General features: G+C 60.6%; 1 protein-coding gene across 1 annotated transcript; it reads right to left on the bottom strand.

The window, feature by feature from the left end:
- Window positions 1–240: 240 nt before the first annotated feature.
- On the bottom strand, window positions 241–22,994 carry LOC144952950 (uncharacterized). Its single transcript, XM_078883437.1, has 8 exons — window positions 22,882–22,994; window positions 20,163–20,280; window positions 19,332–19,717; window positions 10,457–10,525; window positions 3,839–3,929; window positions 3,209–3,236; window positions 2,971–3,171; window positions 241–352 (listed from the first exon to the last, which is right to left on the bottom strand). Exons 1-7 carry the CDS (start codon window positions 22,906–22,908, stop codon window positions 2,997–2,999), a joined length of 894 nt encoding a protein of 297 aa, XP_078739563.1. The 5' UTR covers window positions 22,909–22,994; the 3' UTR covers window positions 241–352; window positions 2,971–2,996.
- Between the last annotated feature and the right edge of the window lie 1,109 nt (window positions 22,995–24,103).

Here is a 24,103-nt window from a genome sequence, read left to right as displayed (position 1 = left end):
ACACACACACACAGTAACACACACACACACAGTGACACACACACACACAGTGACACACACACACACAGTGACACACACAGTGACACGCACACACGTTGTGACACACACAGTGACACACACACGTACACACACTGACACAGTGACACACACGCCGTGACACACACGTACACACACACGCTCGTGACACACAGTGACACACACAGTGACACACACACAGTGACACACACACAGTGACACACACCTGTGTACCAAGGCCGTGTGTGGGAGAGGCCCTGCCACCGTAGGGCATTGCAAGCCCAGGGTGCTGCTGCTGCTGCTGCCGACGGAGATGTGGAGGCATCACACGCAGAACCTGGACACACGCACACACAGAGAGGTGGGTGGGTGGCACCACCACCACCGCACTCGACCACCCACCCACCCCGCCACCCACCCCGCCACCCACCCACCCACCCCGCCACCCACCCAGCCATCCAGCCAACCACCCACCCAGTCAGCCACCCACCCACCCACCCTCTCACCCACCCACCCTCTCACCCACCCACCCTCTCACCAACCCACTCACCCACCCACCCACCCTTCCAAACGAGAGCCCATCCACCCACCCTGTCACCCATCCACCCACCTACCCCACCCACCCTTCCAAACGAGAGCCCATCCACCCACCCTGTCCACCCATCCACCCTGTCTCCTACCCACCCACCTACCCACCCAACCACCCACCCACCCACTCACCCTCCCACCATTCCAAACGAGAGCCCATCCACCCACCCACTCACCCACCCACCCTCCCACCATTCCAAACGAGAGCCCATCCACCCACATCTCTCACCCACCCACCCACCCACCATTCCAAACGAGAGCCCATCCACCCACATCTCTCACCCACCCACCCACTCAACCCACCCACCCTCCCACCATTCCAAACGAGAGCCCATCCACCCACATCTCTCACCCACCCACCCACTCACCCACCCACCCTCCCACCATTCAAACGAGAGCCCATCCACCCACATCTCTCACCCACCCACCCACTCACCCCACCCACCCACCATTCCAAACGAGAGCCCATCCACCCACATCTCTCACCCACCCACCCACTCACCCACCCACCCTCCCACCATTCCAAACGAGAGCCCATCCACCCACATCTCTCACCCACCCACCCACTCACCCACCCACCCTCCCACCCTTCCAAACGAGAGCCCATCCACCCACATCTCTCACCCACCCACCCACTCACCCACCCACCCACCATTCCAAACGAGAGCCCATCCACCCACATCTCTCACCCACCCACCCACTCACCCACCCACCCTCCCACCATTCCAAACGAGAGCCCATCCACCCACATCTCTCACCCACCCACCCACTCACCCACCCACCCACCCACCATTCCAAACGAGAGCCCATCCACCCACATCTCTCACCCACCCACCCACTCACCACCCACCCACCATTCCAAACGAGAGCCCATCCACCCACATCTCTCACCCACCCACCCACTCACCCACCCACCCACCCACCATTCCAAACGAGAGCCCATCCACCCACATCTCTCACCCACCCACCCACTCACCCACCCACCCACCCCACCATTCCAAACGAGAGCCCATCCACCCACATCTCTCACCCACCCACCCACTCACCCACCCACCCTCCCACCATTCCAAACGAGAGCCCATCCACCCACATCTCTCACCCACCCACCCACTCACCCACCCACCCTCCCACCATTCCAAACGAGAGCCCATCCACCCACATCTCTCACCCACCCACCCACCCACTCACCCACCCACCCACCATTCCAAACGAGAGCCCATCCACCCACATCTCTCACCCACCCACCCACCCACTCACCCACCCACCCTCCCCACCATTCCAAACGAGAGCCCATCCACCCACATCTCTCACCCACCCACCCACTCACCCCACCCACCCACCCACCATTCCAAACGAGAGCCCATCCACCCACATCTCTCACCCACCCACCCACCCACTCACCCCACCCACCCACCCACCATTCCAAACGAGAGCCCATCCACCCACCCTGTCACCCATCCACCCTGTCTCCTACCCACCCAACCACCCAAACACCCACCCACCCACCCACCATTCCAAACGAGAGCCCATCCACCCACATCTCTCACCCACCCACCCACTCACCCACCCACCCACCCACCATTCCAAACGAGAGCCCATCCACCCACCCCTGTCACCCATCCACCCTGTCTCCTACCCACCCAACCACCCAAACACCCACCCACTCACCCACCCACCCACCATTCCAAACGAGAGCCCATCCACCCACCCTGTCACCCATCCACCCTGTCTCCTACCCACCCAACCACCCAAACACCCACCCACCCACCATTCCAAACGAGAGCCCATCCACCCACATCTCTCACCCACCCACCCACTCACCCACCCACCCACCCACCATTCCAAACGAGAGCCCATCCACCCACCCTGTCACCCATCCACCCTGTCTCCTACCCCACCCAACCACCCAAACACCCACCCACTCACCCACCCACCCACCATTCCAAACGAGAGCCCATCCACCCACCCCTGTCACCCATCCACCCTGTCTCCTACCCACCCAACCACCCAAACACCCACCCACCCACCATTCCAAACGAGAGCCCATCCACCCACATCTCTCACCCACCCACCCACCCACTCACCCACCCACCCACCATTCCAAACGAGAGCCCATCCACCCACATCTCTCACCCACCCACCCCACCCACTCACCACCACCCACCCACCATTCCAAACGAGAGCCCATCCACCCACATCTCTCACCCACCCACCCACTCACCCCACCCACCCTCCCACCATTCCAAACGAGAGCCCATCCACCCACCCTGTCACCCATCCACCCTGTCTCCTACCCACCCAACCACCCAAACACCCACCCACCCACCCACCATTCCAAACGAGAGCCCATCCACCCACATCTCTCACGTGATGCTGATGCTGCAGCTGCTGCATCAGCAGCTGCTGCTGCAGCAGCGACGGTGGTGGTGGGGGGGGGTACGTGGGGGGGGGTCCCGAAGGCCTGGGGCTGTCTCAGTGGGGGGGCAGGAGGGCCCCCCACCAAACTCCTCTCCAGCTCCTCCACCATGAGGGGTGGAGCACCACCGCCGCCACCACCACCAACGCCACCAACGCCACCACCGCCACCCGCCACCACCACCGCCACATTCCATCGCATGAAACAGCGAGTGGTCCTGAGGTGGGGGGGGGAATTGTAGCATTAGTGGGGGGAAACAATGAACAAGTGTAGGATTAGTGGGGGGGAGAAGTGTAGGATTAGTGGGGGGGGGGGGGGTAAGTGTAGGGTTAGTGGGGGGAACATTTGTAGGATTAGTGGGGGGAAGTGTAGGATTAGTGGGGGGGGGTAAGTGTAGGATTAGTGGGGGGGGAAGTGTAGGGTTAGTGGGGGGGTAAGTGAAGGATTAGTGGGGGGGTAAGTGAAGGATTAGTGGGGGGGGGAAGTGTAGGGTTAGTGGGGGGGTAAGTGAAGGATTAGTGGGGGGGGTAAGTGTAGGGTTAGTGGGGATGATTGTAGCATTAGTGGGGGGGAACAATTGTAGGATTAGTGGGGGGGGCACACTTGTAGGATTAGTAGGGGGTTGTTATAGGATCAGGGGGAGGGGTTGTTATAGGATCAGGGGGGAGGGGGTTATAGGATCGGGGGGATGTTGTTATAGGATCGGGGGGAGGGTGTTATAGGATCGGGGGGAGGGGGTTATAGGATCGGGAGGTTATAGGATCGGGGGGTTATAGGATCGGGGGGTTATAGGATCGGGGGGGGGGGGGCAGCACTCACCACGTGTGATGGGGGCAGGCTGTGGGTCAGCTGACTCATCACGTGGGCGGGGGGGGGAGCCCCAGATGCTGGGCTGCAGTGGGGGAGGGGGCTACGTCCACCACACGCAGAGACACACACACGCACACAGACACACACACACACACACGCAGAGACACACACACACACACACGCAGAGACACACAGACACAGACGCACACGCACACGCAGAGACACACAGACACACACGCAGAGACACACACACACACGCGCACACACGCAGAGACGCAGAGACACACACACACACACACACGCAGAGACACAGACACGCACACGCAGAGACACACACACACACACACGCAGAGACACGCAGACACACACACACAGAGACACACACACACACGCAGACACACACACGCAGAGACACGCACGCACACGCAGAGACACACACGCAGAGACACACGCACGCACACGCAGAGACACACAGACACACACGCACACGCAGAGACACACACACACACACACAGACACACACAACGCAGAGACACAGAGATACACACACACGCAGAGACACACAGAGATACACACACACGCAGAGACACACACGCAGAGATACACACACAGAGACACAGACACACACAGAGACACGCACAGAAACAGACAGAGACACACAGACACGGAGAGAGACACACAGACACGGAGAGACACACACACAGAGACACACACAGACAGACACAGAGACACACACACACACACACACACACACAGAGACACACGTAGAGACACGCAGAGACACACCCAGAGAGGCACACGTACACACGCAGAGACAAAGACACACACACACAGACACACAGACACAGAGACAGAGACACACACACAGAGACACACACACAGACACGGAGAGACACACACACACACAGAGACAGAGACACACACACACAGACACGGAGAGACACACACACAGAGACACAGAGACACAGAGACACACAGAGACACACAGAGACACGCAGAGACACACACAGAGAGACACGTACACACGCAGAGACAAAGACACACACACACACAAAGACACACAGACACACACAGACAGACACACAGACACAGAGACACACACAGACAGACACACAGACACAGAGACACACACACAGACACACACAGACACACACAGACAAAGCTAGTGTCACACAACAGGGCTGTATGGACACTCCCACACACCCCCCCCCACACAGAACGACAGACACAGGTGCCCCAGGTAGCATCACAGGGCTGCAGGGGCAAGTGCTGCTAGTAACGATCACAAGTGGACAAAGATCCCCCGTGTAGCCTTAACAGACTGTAGGGGCAAGTGCTGTTAGCGAGCACCTATGAAGGCCGGCACGGCACACGAGGGGGTGGGTGGCCAGCACCACCACGCCCGGCCGCCTTTGTCTCCCCAGTGCTAGCGATGTTCACTACACCACACCGCTACACCCAGGTTTACTTATTGAGGCTGAGTCGACCTAGGGGAGGCCCAGGACCGGTTCAGATAATCGTCACTGGGTGTGGTGTTGGCCGTGAGCGGGAATCGAACTCGGGTCGCCGGGTTCATAGCGCAGCGTAGCGCTAACCACTACACCCACCGCTCCCCACACGCACACTCACAGACACACACACTCACAGACACACGCACACACACGTAGAGACACACACACACGTGTACACACACACACGTAGACACGCGCACGCGTAGACAACTTCAAAAGGGTGGCGAGATATTAACCACAAATCATCCAACCACCGTGACAGCAACAACCACCACCACCATGACAACAACCACCACCACCACCGTGACAGCAACCACCACCACCACCACCACCGTGACAGCAACCACCACCACCACCACCGTGACAGCAACCACCGTGACCCCAACAACTAAAACCGTGAGATGCCGCCCCGCTGTGTAGGAAGTCTGCGGCGTTCCCCGCCACCATCACCAACCACAAATCTCAGGGTGAGAGACTCGGGGGAGACCGGGTCTCAGGGTGGGAGAGATTCAGGGTGGGAGAGATTCAGGGAGACCGGGTCTCAGGGTGAGAGACTCAGGGAGACCGGGTCTCAGGGTGGGAGACTCAGGGAGACCTGGTCTCAGGGTGTGAGAGACTCGGGGAGACCGGGTCTCAGGGTGAGAGAGACTCAGGGAGACCGGGTCTCAGGGTGACAGAGACTCAGGGAGACCTGGTCTCAGGGTGGGAGACTCAGGGAGACCGTGTCTCAGGGTGAGAGACTCAGGGAGACCTGGTCTCAGGGTGGGAGACTCAGGGAGACCGTGTCTCAGGGTGAGAGACTCAGGGAGACCGGGTCTCAGGGTGAGAGACTCAGGGAGACCTGGTCTCAGGGTGGGAGACTCAGGGAGACCGTGTCTCAGGGTGAGAGACTCAGGGAGACCGGGTCTCAGGGTGACAGAGACTCAGGGAGACCTGGTCTCAGGGTGAGAGACTCAGGGAGACCGGGTCTCAGGGTGAGAGAGACTCAGGGAGACCGGGTCTCAGGGTGAGAGACTCAGGGAGACCGGGTCTCAGGGTGAGAGAGACTCAGGGAGACCGGGTCTCAGGGTGGGAGACTCAGGGAGACCGGGTCTCAGGGTGAGAGAGACTCAGGGAGACCGGGTCTCAGGGTGGGAGACTCAGGGAGACCTGGTCTCAGGGTGAGAGACTCGGGGAGACCGGGTCTCAGGGTGAGAGACTCAGGGAGACCTGGTCTCAGGGTGAGAGACTCGGGGAGACCGGGTCTCAGGGTGAGAGACTCAGGGAGACCTGGTCTCAGGGTGAGAGACTCGGGGAGACCGGGTCTCAGGGTGAGAGAGACTCAGGGAGACCGGGTCTCAGGGTGAGAGACTCAGGGAGACCGGGTCTCAGGGTGGGAGACTCAGGGAGACCGGGTCTCAGGGTGAGAGACTCAGGGAGACCTGGTCTCAGGGTGAGAGACTCGGGGAGACCGGGTCTCAGGGTGAGAGACTCAGGGAGACCGGGTCTCAGGGTGAGAGACTCAGGGAGACCGGGTCTCAGGGTGGGAGACTCAGGGAGACCGGGTCTCAGGGTGGGAGACTCAGGGAGACCGGGTCTCAGGGTGGGAGACTCGGGGAGACCGGGTCTCAGGGTGAGAGACTCGGGGAGACCGGGTCTCAGGGTGAGAGACTCGGGGAGACCGGGTCTCAGGGTGAGAGAGACTCAGGGAGACCGGGTCTCAGGGTGGGAGACTCAGGGAGACCGGGTCTCAGGGTGGGAGACTCAGGGAGACCGGGTCTCAGGGTGAGAGACTCAGGGAGACCGTGTCTCAGGGTGAGAGACTCAGGGAGACCGGGTCTCAGGGTGAGAGAGACTCAGGGAGACCGTGTCTCAGGGTGAGAGACTCAGGGAGACCGGGTCTCAGGGTGGGAGACTCGGGGAGACCGGGTCTCAGGGTGAGACTCAGGGAGACCGGGTCTCAGGGTGAGACTCAGGGAGACCGGGTCTCAGGGTGGGAGACTCAGGGAGACCGGGTCTCAGGGTGGGAGACTCAGGGAGACCGGGTCTCTGGGTGAGAGACTCAGGGAGACCGGGTCTCAGGGTGGGAGACTCAGGGAGACCGGGTCTCAGGGTGGGAGACTCAGGGAGACCGGGTCTCAGGGTGAGAGACTCAGGGAGACCGGGTCTCAGGGTGGGAGACTCAGGGAGACCGGGTCTCAGGGTGGGAGACTCAGGGAGACCGGGTCTCAGGGTGGGAGACTCAGGGAGACCGGGTCTCTGGGTGAGAGACTCAGGGAGACCGGGTCTCTGGGTGAGAGACTCGGGGAGACCGGGTCTCAGGGTGGGAGACTCAGGGAGACCGGGTCTCAGGGTGAGAGACTCAGGGAGACCGGGTCTCTGGGTGAGAGACTCAGGGAGACCGGGTCTCAGGGTGGGAGACTCAGGGAGACCGGGTCTCAGGGTGGGAGAGACTCAGGGAGACCGGGTTTCAGGGTGAGAGAGACTCAGGGAGACCGGGTCTCAGGGTGAGAGAGACTCAGGGAGACCGGGTCTCAGGGTGGGAGACTCAGGGAGACCGGGTCTCAGGGTGGGAGAGACTCAGGGAGACCGGGTTTCAGGGTGAGAGAGACTCAGGGAGACCGGGTCTCAGGGTGGGAGACTCGGGGAGACCGGGTCTCAGGGTGAGACTCAGGGAGACCGGGTCTCAGGGTGGGAGACTCAGGGAGACCGGGTCTCAGGGTGGGAGACTCAGGGAGACCGGGTCTCTGGGTGAGAGACTCAGGGAGACCGGGTCTCAGGGTGGGAGACTCAGGGAGACCGGGTCTCAGGGTGGGAGACTCAGGGAGACCGGGTCTCAGGGTGAGAGACTCAGGGAGACCGGGTCTCAGGGTGGGAGACTCAGGGAGACCGGGTCTCTGGGTGAGAGACTCAGGGAGACCGGGTCTCTGGGTGAGAGACTCGGGGAGACCGGGTCTCAGGGTGGGAGACTCAGGGAGACCGGGTCTCAGGGTGAGAGACTCAGGGAGACCGGGTCTCTGGGTGAGAGACTCAGGGAGACCGGGTCTCAGGGTGGGAGACTCAGGGAGACCGGGTCTCAGGGTGGGAGAGACTCAGGGAGACCGGGTTTCAGGGTGAGAGAGACTCAGGGAGACCGGGTCTCAGGGTGAGAGAGACTCAGGGAGACCGGGTCTCAGGGTGGGAGACTCAGGGAGACCGGGTCTCAGGGTGGGAGAGACTCAGGGAGACCGGGTTTCAGGGTGAGAGAGACTCAGGGAGACCGGGTCTCAGGGTGGGAGAGACTCAGGGAGACCGGGTCTCAGGGTGAGGGGCTCAGGGAGACCGGGTCTCAGGGTGGGAGACTCAGGGAGACCGGGTCTCAGGGTGAGGGGCTCAGGGAGACCGGGTCTCAGGGTGGGAGACTCAGGGAGACCGGGTCTCAGGGTGAGAGACTCAGGGAGACCGGGTCTCAGGGTGAGAGACTCAGGGAGACCGGGTCTCAGGGTGAGGGGCTCAGGGAGACCGGGTCTCAGGGTGAGAGACTCATGGAGACCGGGTCTCAGGGTGAGAGACTCAGGGAGACCGGGTCTCAGGGTGAGAGACTCAGGGAGACCGGGTCTCAGGGTGAGGGGCTCAGGGAGACCGGGTCTCAGGGTGAGAGACTCATGGAGACCGGGTCTCAGGGTGGGAGACTCAGGGAGACCGGGTCTCAGGGTGAGAGACTCAGGGAGACCGGGTCTCAGGGTGAGAGACTCAGGGAGACCGGGTCTCTGGGTGAGAGACTCAGGGAGACCGGGTCTCAGGGTGGGAGACTCAGGGAGACCGGGTCTCAGGGTGGGAGAGACTCAGGGAGACCGGGTTTCAGGGTGAGAGAGACTCAGGGAGACCGGGTCTCAGGGTGAGAGAGACTCAGGGAGACCGGGTCTCAGGGTGGGAGACTCAGGGAGACCGGGTCTCAGGGTGGGAGAGACTCAGGGAGACCGGGTTTCAGGGTGAGAGAGACTCAGGGAGACCGGGTCTCAGGGTGGGAGACTCGGGGAGACCGGGTCTCAGGGTGAGACTCAGGGAGACCGGGTCTCAGGGTGGGAGACTCAGGGAGACCGGGTCTCAGGGTGGGAGACTCAGGGAGACCGGGTCTCTGGGTGAGAGACTCAGGGAGACCGGGTCTCAGGGTGGGAGACTCAGGGAGACCGGGTCTCAGGGTGGGAGACTCAGGGAGACCGGGTCTCAGGGTGAGAGACTCAGGGAGACCGGGTCTCAGGGTGGGAGACTCAGGGAGACCGGGTCTCTGGGTGAGAGACTCAGGGAGACCGGGTCTCTGGGTGAGAGACTCGGGGAGACCGGGTCTCAGGGTGGGAGACTCAGGGAGACCGGGTCTCAGGGTGAGAGACTCAGGGAGACCGGGTCTCTGGGTGAGAGACTCAGGGAGACCGGGTCTCAGGGTGGGAGACTCAGGGAGACCGGGTCTCAGGGTGGGAGAGACTCAGGGAGACCGGGTTTCAGGGTGAGAGAGACTCAGGGAGACCGGGTCTCAGGGTGAGAGAGACTCAGGGAGACCGGGTCTCAGGGTGGGAGACTCAGGGAGACCGGGTCTCAGGGTGGGAGAGACTCAGGGAGACCGGGTTTCAGGGTGAGAGAGACTCAGGGAGACCGGGTCTCAGGGTGGGAGAGACTCAGGGAGACCGGGTCTCAGGGTGAGGGGCTCAGGGAGACCGGGTCTCAGGGTGGGAGACTCAGGGAGACCGGGTCTCAGGGTGAGGGGCTCAGGGAGACCGGGTCTCAGGGTGGGAGACTCAGGGAGACCGGGTCTCAGGGTGAGAGACTCAGGGAGACCGGGTCTCAGGGTGAGAGACTCAGGGAGACCGGGTCTCAGGGTGAGGGGCTCAGGGAGACCGGGTCTCAGGGTGAGAGACTCATGGAGACCGGGTCTCAGGGTGAGAGACTCAGGGAGACCGGGTCTCAGGGTGAGAGACTCAGGGAGACCGGGTCTCAGGGTGAGGGGCTCAGGGAGACCGGGTCTCAGGGTGAGAGACTCATGGAGACCGGGTCTCAGGGTGGGAGACTCAGGGAGACCGGGTCTCAGGGTGAGAGACTCAGGGAGACCGGGTCTCAGGGAGACGAGAGAGAGAGAGCTACACACCACAGCGCAGAGTCTTACCGTGAGCGACCTATTCATGAGTCCCCTCCAACTGCTCATGGAGCAGAGGCTATCCACAATCGCAGAGTCCTGGAACAGCCATCGTGCACCAAGGGGCACGCACGCGGATACACACACACGCACGCACGCACACACGCGGACACACACACACGCACGCACAAGCACGCGGACACACGCACGCACGCACAAGCACGCGGACACACGCACGCACGCACAAGCACGCGGACACACGCACGCACGCACAAGCACGCGGACACACACACGCACGCACGCACAAGCACGCGGACACACACACGCACGCACGCACAAGCACGCGGACACACACACGCACGCACGCACAAGCACGCGGACACACACACGCACGCACGCACAAGCACGCGGACACACACACGCACGCACGCACAAGCACGCGGACACACACACGCACGCACGCACAAGCACGCGGACACACACACGCACGCACGCACAAGCACGCGGACACACACACGCACGCACGCACAAGCACGCGGACACACACACACGCACGCACGCGCAAGCACGCGGACACACACACGCACGCACGCGCAAGCACGCGGACACACACACGCACGCACGCGCAGGCACGCGGACACACACACACACACGCACGCACGCGCAGGCACGCGGACACACACACACACACGCACGCGCAGGCACGCGGACACACACACACACGCACGCGCAGGCACGCGGACACACACACGCACGCACGCGCAGGCACGCGGACACACACACACACACGCACGCACGCGCAGGCACGCGGACACACACACACACACGCACGCGCAGGCACGCGGACACACACACACACGCACGCGCAGGCACGCGGACACACACACACACGCGCAAGCACGCGGACACACACACACGCGCAAGCACGCGGACACACACACACGCGCAAGCACGCGGACACACACACACACGCGCAAGCACGCGGACACACACACACGCGCAAGCACGCGGACACACACACACGCGCAAGCACGCGGACACACACACACGCGCAAGCACGCGCACACACGCACAAGCACGCGGACACACGCGCACACACGCACAAGCACGCGGACACACACACACACACAAGCACGCGGACACACACACACACACGCACAAGCACGCGGACACACACACACACACGCACAAGCACGCGGACACACACACACACGCGCACAAGCACGCGGACACACACACGCGCACAAGCACGCGGGGACACACACGCGCACAAGCACGCGGACACACACACGCGCACAAGCACGCGGACACACACACACGCGCACAAGCACGCGGACACACACACGCGCACAAGCACGCGGACACACACACACGCACAAGCACGCGGACACACACACACACACGCACAAGCACGCGGACACACACACACACACGCACAAGCACGCGGACACACACACACACACACGCACAAGCACGCGGACACACACACACACACGCACAAGCACGCGGACACACACACACACACGCACAAGCACGCGGACACACACACACGCACAAGCACGCGGACACACACACACACACACACGCGCACAAGCACGCGGACACACACACGCGCACAAGCACGCGGACACACACACGCGCACAAGCACGCGGACACACACACGCGCACAAGCACGCGGACACACACACACACACGCACAAGCACGCGGACACACACACACACGCACAAGCACGCGGACACACACACACACACGCACAAGCACGCGGACACACACACACACACGCACAAGCACGCGGACACACACACGCGCACAAGCACGCGGACACACACACGCGCACAAGCACGCGGACACACACACACGCACAAGCACGCGGACACACACACACACACGCACAAGCACGCGGACACACACACACACGCACAAGCACGCGGACACACACACACACACGCACAAGCACGCGGACACACACACACACACGCACAAGCACGCGGACACACACACACACACGCACAAGCACGCGGACACACACACACGCACGCACGCACAAGCACGCGGACACACACACACGCACGCACGCACAAGCACGCGGACACACACACACGCACGCACAAGCACGCGGACACACACACGCACGCACGCACGCACGCACGCGGACACACACACACGCACGCACGCGGACACACGCACGCACGCGGACACACACACACGCACAAGCACGCGGACACACACACACGCACAAGCACGCGGACACACACACACGCACAAGCACGCGGACACACACACACACACGCACAAGCACGCGGACACACACACACACACGCACAAGCACGCGGACACACACACACACACGCACAAGCACGCGGACACACACACACACACGCACAAGCACGCGGACACACACACACACACGCACAAGCACGCGGACACACACACACGCACGCACGCACAAGCACGCGGACACACACACACGCACGCACGCACAAGCACGCGGACACACACACACGCACGCACGCACAAGCACGCGGACACACACACACGCACGCACGCACAAGCACGCGGACACACACACGCACGCACAAGCACGCGGACACACACACGCACGCACGCACGCGGACACACACACACGCACGCACGCACGCACGCGGACACACACACGCACGCACGCACGCGGACACACGCACGCACGCACGCACGCGGACACACACACGCACGCACGCGGACACACGCACGCACGCACGCACGCGGACACACGCACGCACGCACGCGGACACACGCACGCACGCACGCGGACACACGCACGCACGCACGCGGACACACGCACGCGGACACACGCACGCACGCACGCACACACACGCACGCACGCACGCACGCACGCGGACACACACACACGCACGCACGCACGCGGACACACACACACGCACGCACGCGGACACACACACACACGCACGCACGCGGACACACACACGCACGCACGCGGACACACACACACGCAAGCACGCGGACACACACACACGGACACACACACGGACACACACGCACGCACGCGGACACACACACACGCACGCGGACAAACACACACACACGCGGACACACACACGCGGACACACACACACGCAGACACACGCACGCGGACACACACACACAAACACGCACACACACGCACGCGGACACACACACACACACGCACACACAAGCACGCGGACACACACACACACACAAACGCGCACACACAAGCACGCGGACACACACACGCGCACACACAAGCACGCGGACACACACACGCGCACACACAAGCACGCGGACACACACACGCGCACACACACGCACGCGCACACACAAGCACGCGGACACACACACGCGCACACACAAGCACGCGGACACACACACGCGCACACACAAGCACGCGGACACACACACGCGCACACACAAGCACGCGGACACACACACGCGCACACACAAGCACGCGGACACACACACGCGCACACACAAGCACGCGCACACACAAGCACGCGGACACAAGCACGCGGACACACACACGCGCACACACAAGCACGCGGACACACACAAGCACGCGGACACACACAAGCACGCGGACACACACAAGCACGCGGACACACACAAGCACGCGGACACACACAAGCACGCGGACACACACAAGCACGCGGACACACACAAGCACGCGGACACACACACAAGCACGCGGACACACACACGCGCACACACACACGCGCACACACACAAGCACGCGGACACACACACGCACACACACAAGCACGCGGACACACACACACACAAGCACGCGGACACACACACGCGCACAAGCACGCGGACACACACACGCGCACAAGCACGCGGACACACACACGCGCACAAGCACGCGGACACACACACGCGCACAAGCACGCGGACACACACACGCGCACAAGCACGCGGACACACACACACGCACGCGGACACACACACGCACGCGGACACACACACGCACACACAAGCACGCGGACACACACACACGCACACGCACAAGCACGCGGACACACACGCACACACAAGCACGCGGACACACGCACACACAAGCACGCTGACACACACACACGCACAAGCACGCGGACACACACACACAAGCAAGCGGACACACACACACAAGCAAGCGGACACACACACACACACACGCGGACACACACACACACACAAGCAAGCGGACACACACATACACGCACGCGGACACACACACACACGCGGACACACACACACACACACGCGGACACACAGACACACAGACACACACAGACACACACAGACACACACAAGCACGCACGCACGCACAAAGATCCCCATGTAAATCTTTCTTTGAACCTATCTACGCGACTTTACCCAAAGGCCGGCACTGCACTGCACGACACACACAACAACAACAACCGCCATTCGCCACCAAGTGGCGGTGACGTCACCACGACGCTTGTGCCAGGCCATGTGCACCTTGAGGCCACGTGAAGTGTCGAACGCCCGCTGGCGGGAGGTCACAGACCCAGCAGGTGCCATGGGTCGACTGACCGAGATGACTGGCTGATGCACCACCTGTGCCCCCTACTGTGCCAACTTGCTGTGCCCTAGCCACCCGGCGCTCCGCTCGTTGTTGTGAGCGTCGCTCCTCCGCCCTCCGTTGTTGTTGGAGGGCGACTGCCTCCAACTGCCCAGTAGCGTCCTTCACGAGCCTCCTCCAGAGACCGATCTTGACACCGCTGGTACCAGTCATCGGCAAGTCCACTCAGCCCCACGTCCTCCTGTACCACGTCACTCCATCTCTTCTCTAGCCCGTGCCACTCACTCACTCACTCACCCATCACTCCATCTCTTCTCTAGCCCGTGCCACGCCTGTTAAGCCCCCTCTACGCGGCCAAAGAAAAGCTGCTTGGGCATGCGGTGGCTGGGCATGCGGTGGCTGGGCATGCGGTGGCTGGGCATGCGGTGGCTGGGCATGCGGTGGCTGGGCATGCGGACAACGTGACCCAGCCAACGCAAAACCACAGTGGAAACACACAACACACCTCACCCAAATCTCGCCACTAACCCACACACACCTCGCCCACATACACCTCACACCACACCCACACCACTCACCCACACACCACTCACTCACCCACACACCACTCACTCACACCACACACACTACACATACACCACTCACTCACCCACACACCACTCACTCACACCACACACACACCATACGGCACTCACTCACACCACTCTCACCACATACCACACACCACTCTCACCACATACCACACACTCGCACCACACACCATACCACTCTCACTCACACCACACACTCACACCACACCCCACACCACACCACACCACACACCCCCACCCCACTCACCCCACCACACCCTCACACACACACACCCCTGCAGACCCCCTGCAGACCTCACCTCCGTGAGCAGCCTGCGTACCCCAGCCCGGAGCACCGCCGGGTCCCTCCATCACACACTCACACCACTCGCACAGCATACCACACTCACACCACACACTCTCACCACACACTCTCACCACACACTCGCACCACACACTCGCACCACACACTCGCACCACACACTCGCACCACACACTCGCACCACACACTCGCACCACACACTCGCACCACACACTCGCACCACACACTCGCACCACACACTCGCACCACACACTCGCACCACACACTCGCACCACACACTCGCACCACACACTCGCACCACACACTCGCACCACACACTCGCACCACACACTCTCACCACACACTCGCACCACACACTCGCACCACACACTCGCACCACACACTCACACCACTCGCACAGCATACCACACTCACACCACTCTCACCACACACTCTCACCACACACTCGCACCACACACTCGCACCACACACTCGCACCACACACTCGCACCACACACTCGCACCACACACTCGCACCACACACTCGCACCACACACTCGCACCACACACTCTCACCACACACTCGCACCACACACTCGCACCACACACTCGCACCACACACTCTCACCACACACTCGCACCACACACTCACACCACTCGCACAGCATACCACACTCACACCACTCTCACCACACACTCGCACCACACACTCGCACCACACACTCTCACCACTCGCACAGCATACCACTCGCACCACACACTCGCACCACACACTCGCACCACACACTCGCACCACACACTCGCACCACACACTCGCACCACACACTCGCACCACACACTCGCACCACACACTCGCACCACACACTCGCACCACACACTCAGCATACCACACTCACACACTCGCACCACACACTCGCACCACACACTCGCACCACACACTCGCACCACACACTCGCACCACACACTCGCACCGCATACCACTCGCACCACACACTCGCACCACACACTCGCACCACACACTCGCACCACACACTCGCACCACACACTCGCACCACTCGCACAGCATACCACTCTCACCACACACTCGCACCACACACTCGCACCACACACTCGCACCACACACTCGCACCACACACTCGCACCACACACTCGCACCACACACTCGCACCACACACTCTCACCACACACTCGCACCACACACTCGCACCACACACTCGCACCACACACTCGCACCACACACTCTCACCACACACTCGCACCACACACTCACACCACTCGCACAGCATACCACACTCACACCACTCTCACCACACACTCGCACCACACACTCGCACCACACACTCTCACCACTCGCACAGCATACCACTCTCACCACACACTCGCACCACACACTCGCACCACACACTCGCACCACACACTCGCACCACACACTCGCACCACACACTCGCACCACACACTCACACCACTCGCACAGCATACCACACTCACACACTCGCACCACACACTCGCACCACACACTCGCACCACACACTCGCACCACACACTCGCACCACACACTCGCACCGCATACCACTCGCACCGCATACCACTCGCACAGCATACCACTCGCACCACACACTCGCACCACACACTCGCACCACACACTCGCACCACACACTCACACCACTCGCACAGCATACCACTCTCACCACACACTCGCACCACACACTCGCACCACACACTCGCACCACACACTCGCACCACACACTCGCACCACACACAATACCACACACTCGCACCACACACTCGCACCACACACTCGCACCACACACAATACCACACACTCGCACCACACACAATACCACACACTCACACCACATACCACACACAATACCACACACTCGCACCACTCACACCACATACCACACACCCACTCACACACCTCACTCACACCGCACCCACACACACCACTAACCCCACACCTCACACCTCACCACACACCCACTCACACACCACTCACTCACACCACACTCTCACCACTCTCACCACATACCACACACTCACACCACTCTCACCACATACCACACCACTCTCACCACATACCACACACCCACTCACACACCTCACTCACACCGCACCCACACACACCACTAACCCCACACCACTCACCTCACACCCCACCACACACCCACTCACACACCACTCACTCACACCACTCTCACCAAACACTCACCACTCTCACCACACACTCACCACACACTCACTCGCCCCTGCAGACCTCACCTCCGTGAGCGGCCTGCGTACCCCGGCCCTGATCACCACCGGATCCTCCATGTCGTCCTCCACCACTCTCACCACTCTCACCACTCACCATACCACTCTCACTCACACCACTCTCACTCACCCACACACACCATACACCACTCACCCACTCACACACCATACCACTCTCACCACTCTCACCCACATACCACACACTCACACCACTCTCACTCACTCACCCACTCACCCACCCACTCACCTCACCCACCTCACACCACACACACCACTCACCACATACCATGCCACACACTCACACCACTCTCACTCACCCACACACACCATACACCACTCACCCACTCACACACCCACTCACCTCACCCACCTCACACCACACCACACACCCACACACCACTCACTCCACACACTCACCACTCTCACCACACACCACTCACTCACACCACTCACTCACCACACACTCACCACACACCACACACTCACTCGCCCCTGCAGACCTCACCTCCGTGAGCGGCCTGCGTACCCCGGCCCTGATCACCGCCGGATCCTCCATGTCGTCCTCCAGCACTCTCACCACTCTCACCACACACCATACCACTCTCACTCACACCACTCACTCACTCACCCACACACACCATACACCACTCACCCACTCACACACCATACCACACACTCACACCACTCTCACTCACTCACCCACTCACCCACCCACTCACCTCACCCACCTCACACCACACCACACACCCACACACCACTCACTCACACCACTCTCACCACACACCATACCACACACTCACACCTCTCACTCACTCACCCACTCACCCACCCACTCACCTCACCCACCTTACACCACACCACACACCCACACACCACTCACCACATACCATGCCACACACTCACACCACTCTCACCCACATACCACACACTCACACCACTCTCACTCACTCACCCACTCACCTCACACCACACCACACCCCCACACACCACTCACCACATACCATGCCACACACTCACACCACTCTCACTCACCCACACACACCATACACCACTCACCCACTCACCCACCCACTCACCTCACCCACCTCACACCACACCACACACCCACACACCACTCACTCACACCACTCTCACCACACACCACTCACTCACACCACTCTCACCACTCACTCACACCACTCTCACCACACACTCACCACATACCACACCACACACTCACACACGCCCCTGCAGACCTCACCTCCGTGAGCGGCCTTCGTACCCCGGCCCTGATCACCGCCGGATCCTCCATGTCGTCCTCCAGCACCAGCTTGCTGATGCTGTCCTCGAAGCCGCTCTCCGCCAGCGAGTCGTTCGCACGCTCGTCCGCCTCGCCGCCCTCACCGTCGTCCCCCTCATCCCCCTCGCACCCCACCCCCACCCCGACCCCGCCGGGCGAGGAACAGGGGGGCAGCAGCAGCAGCAGGGAGCTCTCGTGCGGCCAGGGATCGTCGCAGGGGTGGTGGTGGTGCGGGTGGTGCGGGTGGTGGTGGTTGTTGTGGTTGTTGTGGTGGTGGTGCGGCGGGGGGTTGTACAGTGTGGGGAGAGAGAGCAACGGGGAGTCCTGGGAGGGTTCCCAGTCTTCGTCTGCGGGGTGGAGAGGGGGGGGGGGGTGAGTCACTGATGCCACCACCAGCAGCAGCAGCAGCAACACCACCACCACCAGCAGCAGCAGCACCACCATCACCACCATCACCACCACCATCATCCATCAGCATCACCACCATCAGCATCACCACCATCAGCATCACCCCCACCACCATCACCCCCACCACCATCACCACCACCACCATCATCCATCAGCATCACCACCATCAGCATCACCACCACCAGCACCATCACCATCAGCATCACCCCCACCACCATCAGCACCACCACCATCAGCACCACCACCATCAGCACCACCACCACCATCAGCACCACCACCAGCATCACCACCCCCCCTACCCACCACCACCACCACCACCACCCCCCCTACCCACCACCACCACCACCCCCACCGCCGCCACCACCACCACCATCACCACCGTACCAGTGGCCCCGGCACCGAACGTGTCGTCGTTGTACTGGTCGATGTCTTCGTCGTCATCGGCCATCGCCTGGAGACCCCCCCCCACCACCTCCTCCTCCATCGCGGGGGGCTCCATCACCTTCAAGCACACAGATAAAGATCCCCCGGGTAGCCTCTAGCAGAATGCTGGGGCAAGTGCTGTCCATCGCAGATGTACACAGATAAAGATCCCCCGTGTAGCCTTCACGGAGTGCTGGGGCAAGTGCTGTCCATCGCAGATGTACACAGATAAAGAGCCCCCGGGTAGCCTCTAGCAGAATGCTGGGGCAAGTGCTGTCCATCGCAGATGTACACAGACAAAGATCCCCCGTATAGCCTCTAGCAGAATGCTGGGGCAAGTGCTGTCCATCGCAGATGTACACAGACAAAGATCCCCCGGATAGCCTCTAGTAGAATGCTGGGGCAAGTGCTGTTCAACACAGATGTACACAGACAAAGATGCCCCGTATAGCCTCTAGCAGAATGCTGGGGCAAGTGCTGTCCATCGCAGATGTACACAGACAAAGATCCCCCGGATAGCCTCTAGTAGAATGCTGGGGCAAGTGCTGTTCATCGCAGATGTACACAGACAAAGATCCCCCGCATAGCCTCTAGTAGAATGCTGGGGCAAGTGCTGTCCATCGCAGATGTACACAGACAAAGATCCCCCGGATAGCCTCTAGTAGAATGCTGGGGCAAGTGCTGTTCATCGCAGATGTACACAGACAAAGATCCCCCGCATAGCCTCTAGTAGAATGCTGGGGCAAGTGCTGTTCATCGCAGATGTACACAGACAAAGATCCCCCGGATAGCCTCTAGTAGAATGCTGGGGCAAGTGCTGTTCATCGCAGATGTACACAGACAAAGATCCCCCGCATAGCCTCTAGTAGAATGCTGGGGCAAGTGCTGTTCATCGCAGATGTACACAGACAAAGATCCCCCGGATAGCCTCTAGTAGAATGCTGGGGCAAGTGCTGTTCATCGCAGATGTACACAGACAAAGATCCCCCGGATAGCCTCTAGTAGAATGCTGGGGCAAGTGCTGTCCATCGCAGATGTACACAGACAAAGATCCCCCGGATAGCCTCTAGTAGAATGCTGGGGCAAGTGCTGTTCAACACAGATGTACACAGACAAAGAGCCCCCGGGTAGCCTCTAGCAGAATGCTGGGGCAAGTGCAGTCCACCACAAGCACACAGACAAAGAGCCCCCGTATAGACTCTAACAGAATGCTGGGGCAAGTGCTGTCCACAACAAACGCACACAGACAAAGATCCCCCGTATAGCCTCTAACAGAATGCTGGGGCAAGTGCTGTTCAACACAAGCACACAGACAAAGATCCCCGTATAGCCTCTAGCAGAATGCTGGGGCAAGTGCCGTCACTCAGCACGAAGACAAAGATCCCCCGTATAGCCTTCATGGAATGTTGGGGCAAGTGCTGTTCACAACACACGCACACAGACAAAGATCCGCCGTATAGCCTCTAGCAGAATGCTGGGGCAAGTGCTGTTCAACACACGCACACAGACAAAGATCCCCGTATAGCCTCTAGCAGAATGCTGGGGCAAGTGCTGCCCACAACACACGCACACAGACAAAGATCCCCCGTATAGCCTCTAGCAGAATGCTGGGGCAAGTGCTGTAGTCAGCGAGTGGCAGCTACACAGTGTGGCACGCTCAACCGCACGCTGCAAACACCAGGTTACCGATTCGAGGCCGAGGCGACCTAGGGGAGGCCCAGGACCGGTTCAGATAAATCTGTGGCGGGTTACGGTGATGATCACCACACAGAGGGACACGTGGGGTAGACACGCACACACAGGGTAGATACCATCACCAGTGTCAGTCTAGCAGTGGAGAGACCACGGTGATGATGATGACCACACAGAGGGACACGTGGGGTAGACACACACACACAGGGTAGAAACCATCACCACCAGTGTCAGTCTAGCAGTGGAGAGACCACGGTGATGATGATGATCACACAGAAGGTCACGTGGAGTAGACACGCACACAGGGTAGAGACCATCACCACTACCACAGTGTCCAGTCTAGCAGTGGAGAGACCACGGTGATGATGATGACCACACAGAGGGACACGTGGGGTAGACACACACACACAGCGTAGACACCATCACCAGTGTCCAGTCTAGCAGTAGCGAGACCACGGTGATGATGATGACCACACAGAGGGTCACGGGGGTAGACACACACACAGGGTAGAGACCATCACCACCACCAGTGTCAGTCTAGCAGTGGAGAGACCACGGTGATGATGATGCTAACACACAGAGGGACACGTGTAGACACACACACAGAGTAGAGACCATCACCACGACCACCACCACTACCCCAGTGTCCAGTCTAGCAGTGGATAGACCACGGTGGTGATGATGCTAACACACAGAGGGACACGTGTAGACACACACAGGGTAGAGACCATCACTACCACTACCACAGTGTCCAGTCTAGCAGTGGATAAAGCCCTACCGAGCGAGTCTCAGTGTCGCGGCCTAGCGAGCCAAGTCCCACCACTAACAACCACCAGCAAGGCCTAAGGCTTCGCGCTGCTGCTATAACAACAACAACCTCCTCGCCCCCTCGCCAACAACAAAACGCCGCTGCGGCCACACGCGCGCAGGGAGAGAGAGAGACAAAGACGGTCCGTGACGACGGCTGTGACGGGGAAGGGAAACTCACGGGACGCTCCCGTCCGAGCGTTAACATCGCCGCTATCGAAACGCCTCCTTCGTCCTACCTAGGCGAGCACCGCCATTTTAAAGTGGGGAGGGGGGGGGGTGCGTGGTGACGTCACCGCGTAAGCTCGCCCACCCCTCACGCACACGCTGCGTGGTGACGTCACGCACACGCTGCGTGGTGACGTCACCGCGTAAGCTCGCCCACCACCCCTCACGCACACCCTGCGTGGTGACGTCACGCACACGCTGCGTGGTGACGTCACCGCGTAGGCTCGCTCACCCCTCACGCACACCCTGTGTGGTGACGTCACCGCGTAAGCTCGCCCACCCCTCACGCACACGCTGCGTGGTGACGTCACGCACACCCTGCGTGGTGACGTCACCGCGTAGGCTCACTCACCCCTCACGCACACCCTGCGTGGTGACGTCACCGCGTAAGCTCGCCCACCCCTCACGCACACGCAACAACAACAGCAGCTGCAACAACAACAGCAGCTGCAACAACAACAACAGCAGCTGCAACAACAACAGCAGCTGCAACAACAACAGCAGCAGCAACAACAACAGCAGCAGCAACAACAACAGCAGCTGCAACAACAACAGCAGCTGCAACAACAACAGCAGCAGCAACAACAACAGCAGCTGCAACAACAACAGCAGCTGCAACAACAACAGCAGCTGCAACAACAACAGCAGCTGCAACAACAACAGCAGCTGCAACAACAACAGCAGCTGCAACAACAACAGCAGCTGCAACAACAACAGCAGCTGCAACAACAACAGCAGCAGCAACAACAACAGCAGCTGCAACAACAACAGCAGCTGCAACAACAACAGCAGCAAGATGGCGGCGGCGTGTGCGGCCGTGTGTGCGTTGTGCTGCATGGGTGTGGGCTGTGCGTGAGAGTGGGTGAGGGTGAGCTGCGTGTGAGTGAGCTGTGTGTGTGTTTAAATTTAGTGTTTTAAAGATGTCAATTCACCTGCTGTGTATCTTACTACTGTCCCTCCCGGCCATATCTAGTGCCACACTCAACTCTACAAACGGCTACCCGCGTTACTTCGCGTCAATACTTATTGCTAAATTTGCCACTACACCTGCTAAAGAAACAACTTATAGACACTTCTACACTCCATCATTGTATCCTTTTAAACCCTATCTTTGTCCCATTACTTCACCAGCACTCCTTCCAAACTTCATTCTGCTCTTAAAAATAACACCATCT

This window comes from Lampetra fluviatilis, chromosome 71, assembly GCF_964198595.1.
Source record: "Lampetra fluviatilis chromosome 71, kcLamFluv1.1, whole genome shotgun sequence".
Classification (NCBI taxonomy): domain Eukaryota; kingdom Metazoa; phylum Chordata; class Hyperoartia; order Petromyzontiformes; family Petromyzontidae; genus Lampetra; species Lampetra fluviatilis.
This window is presented reverse-complemented; position numbering and strand designations above follow the sequence as displayed.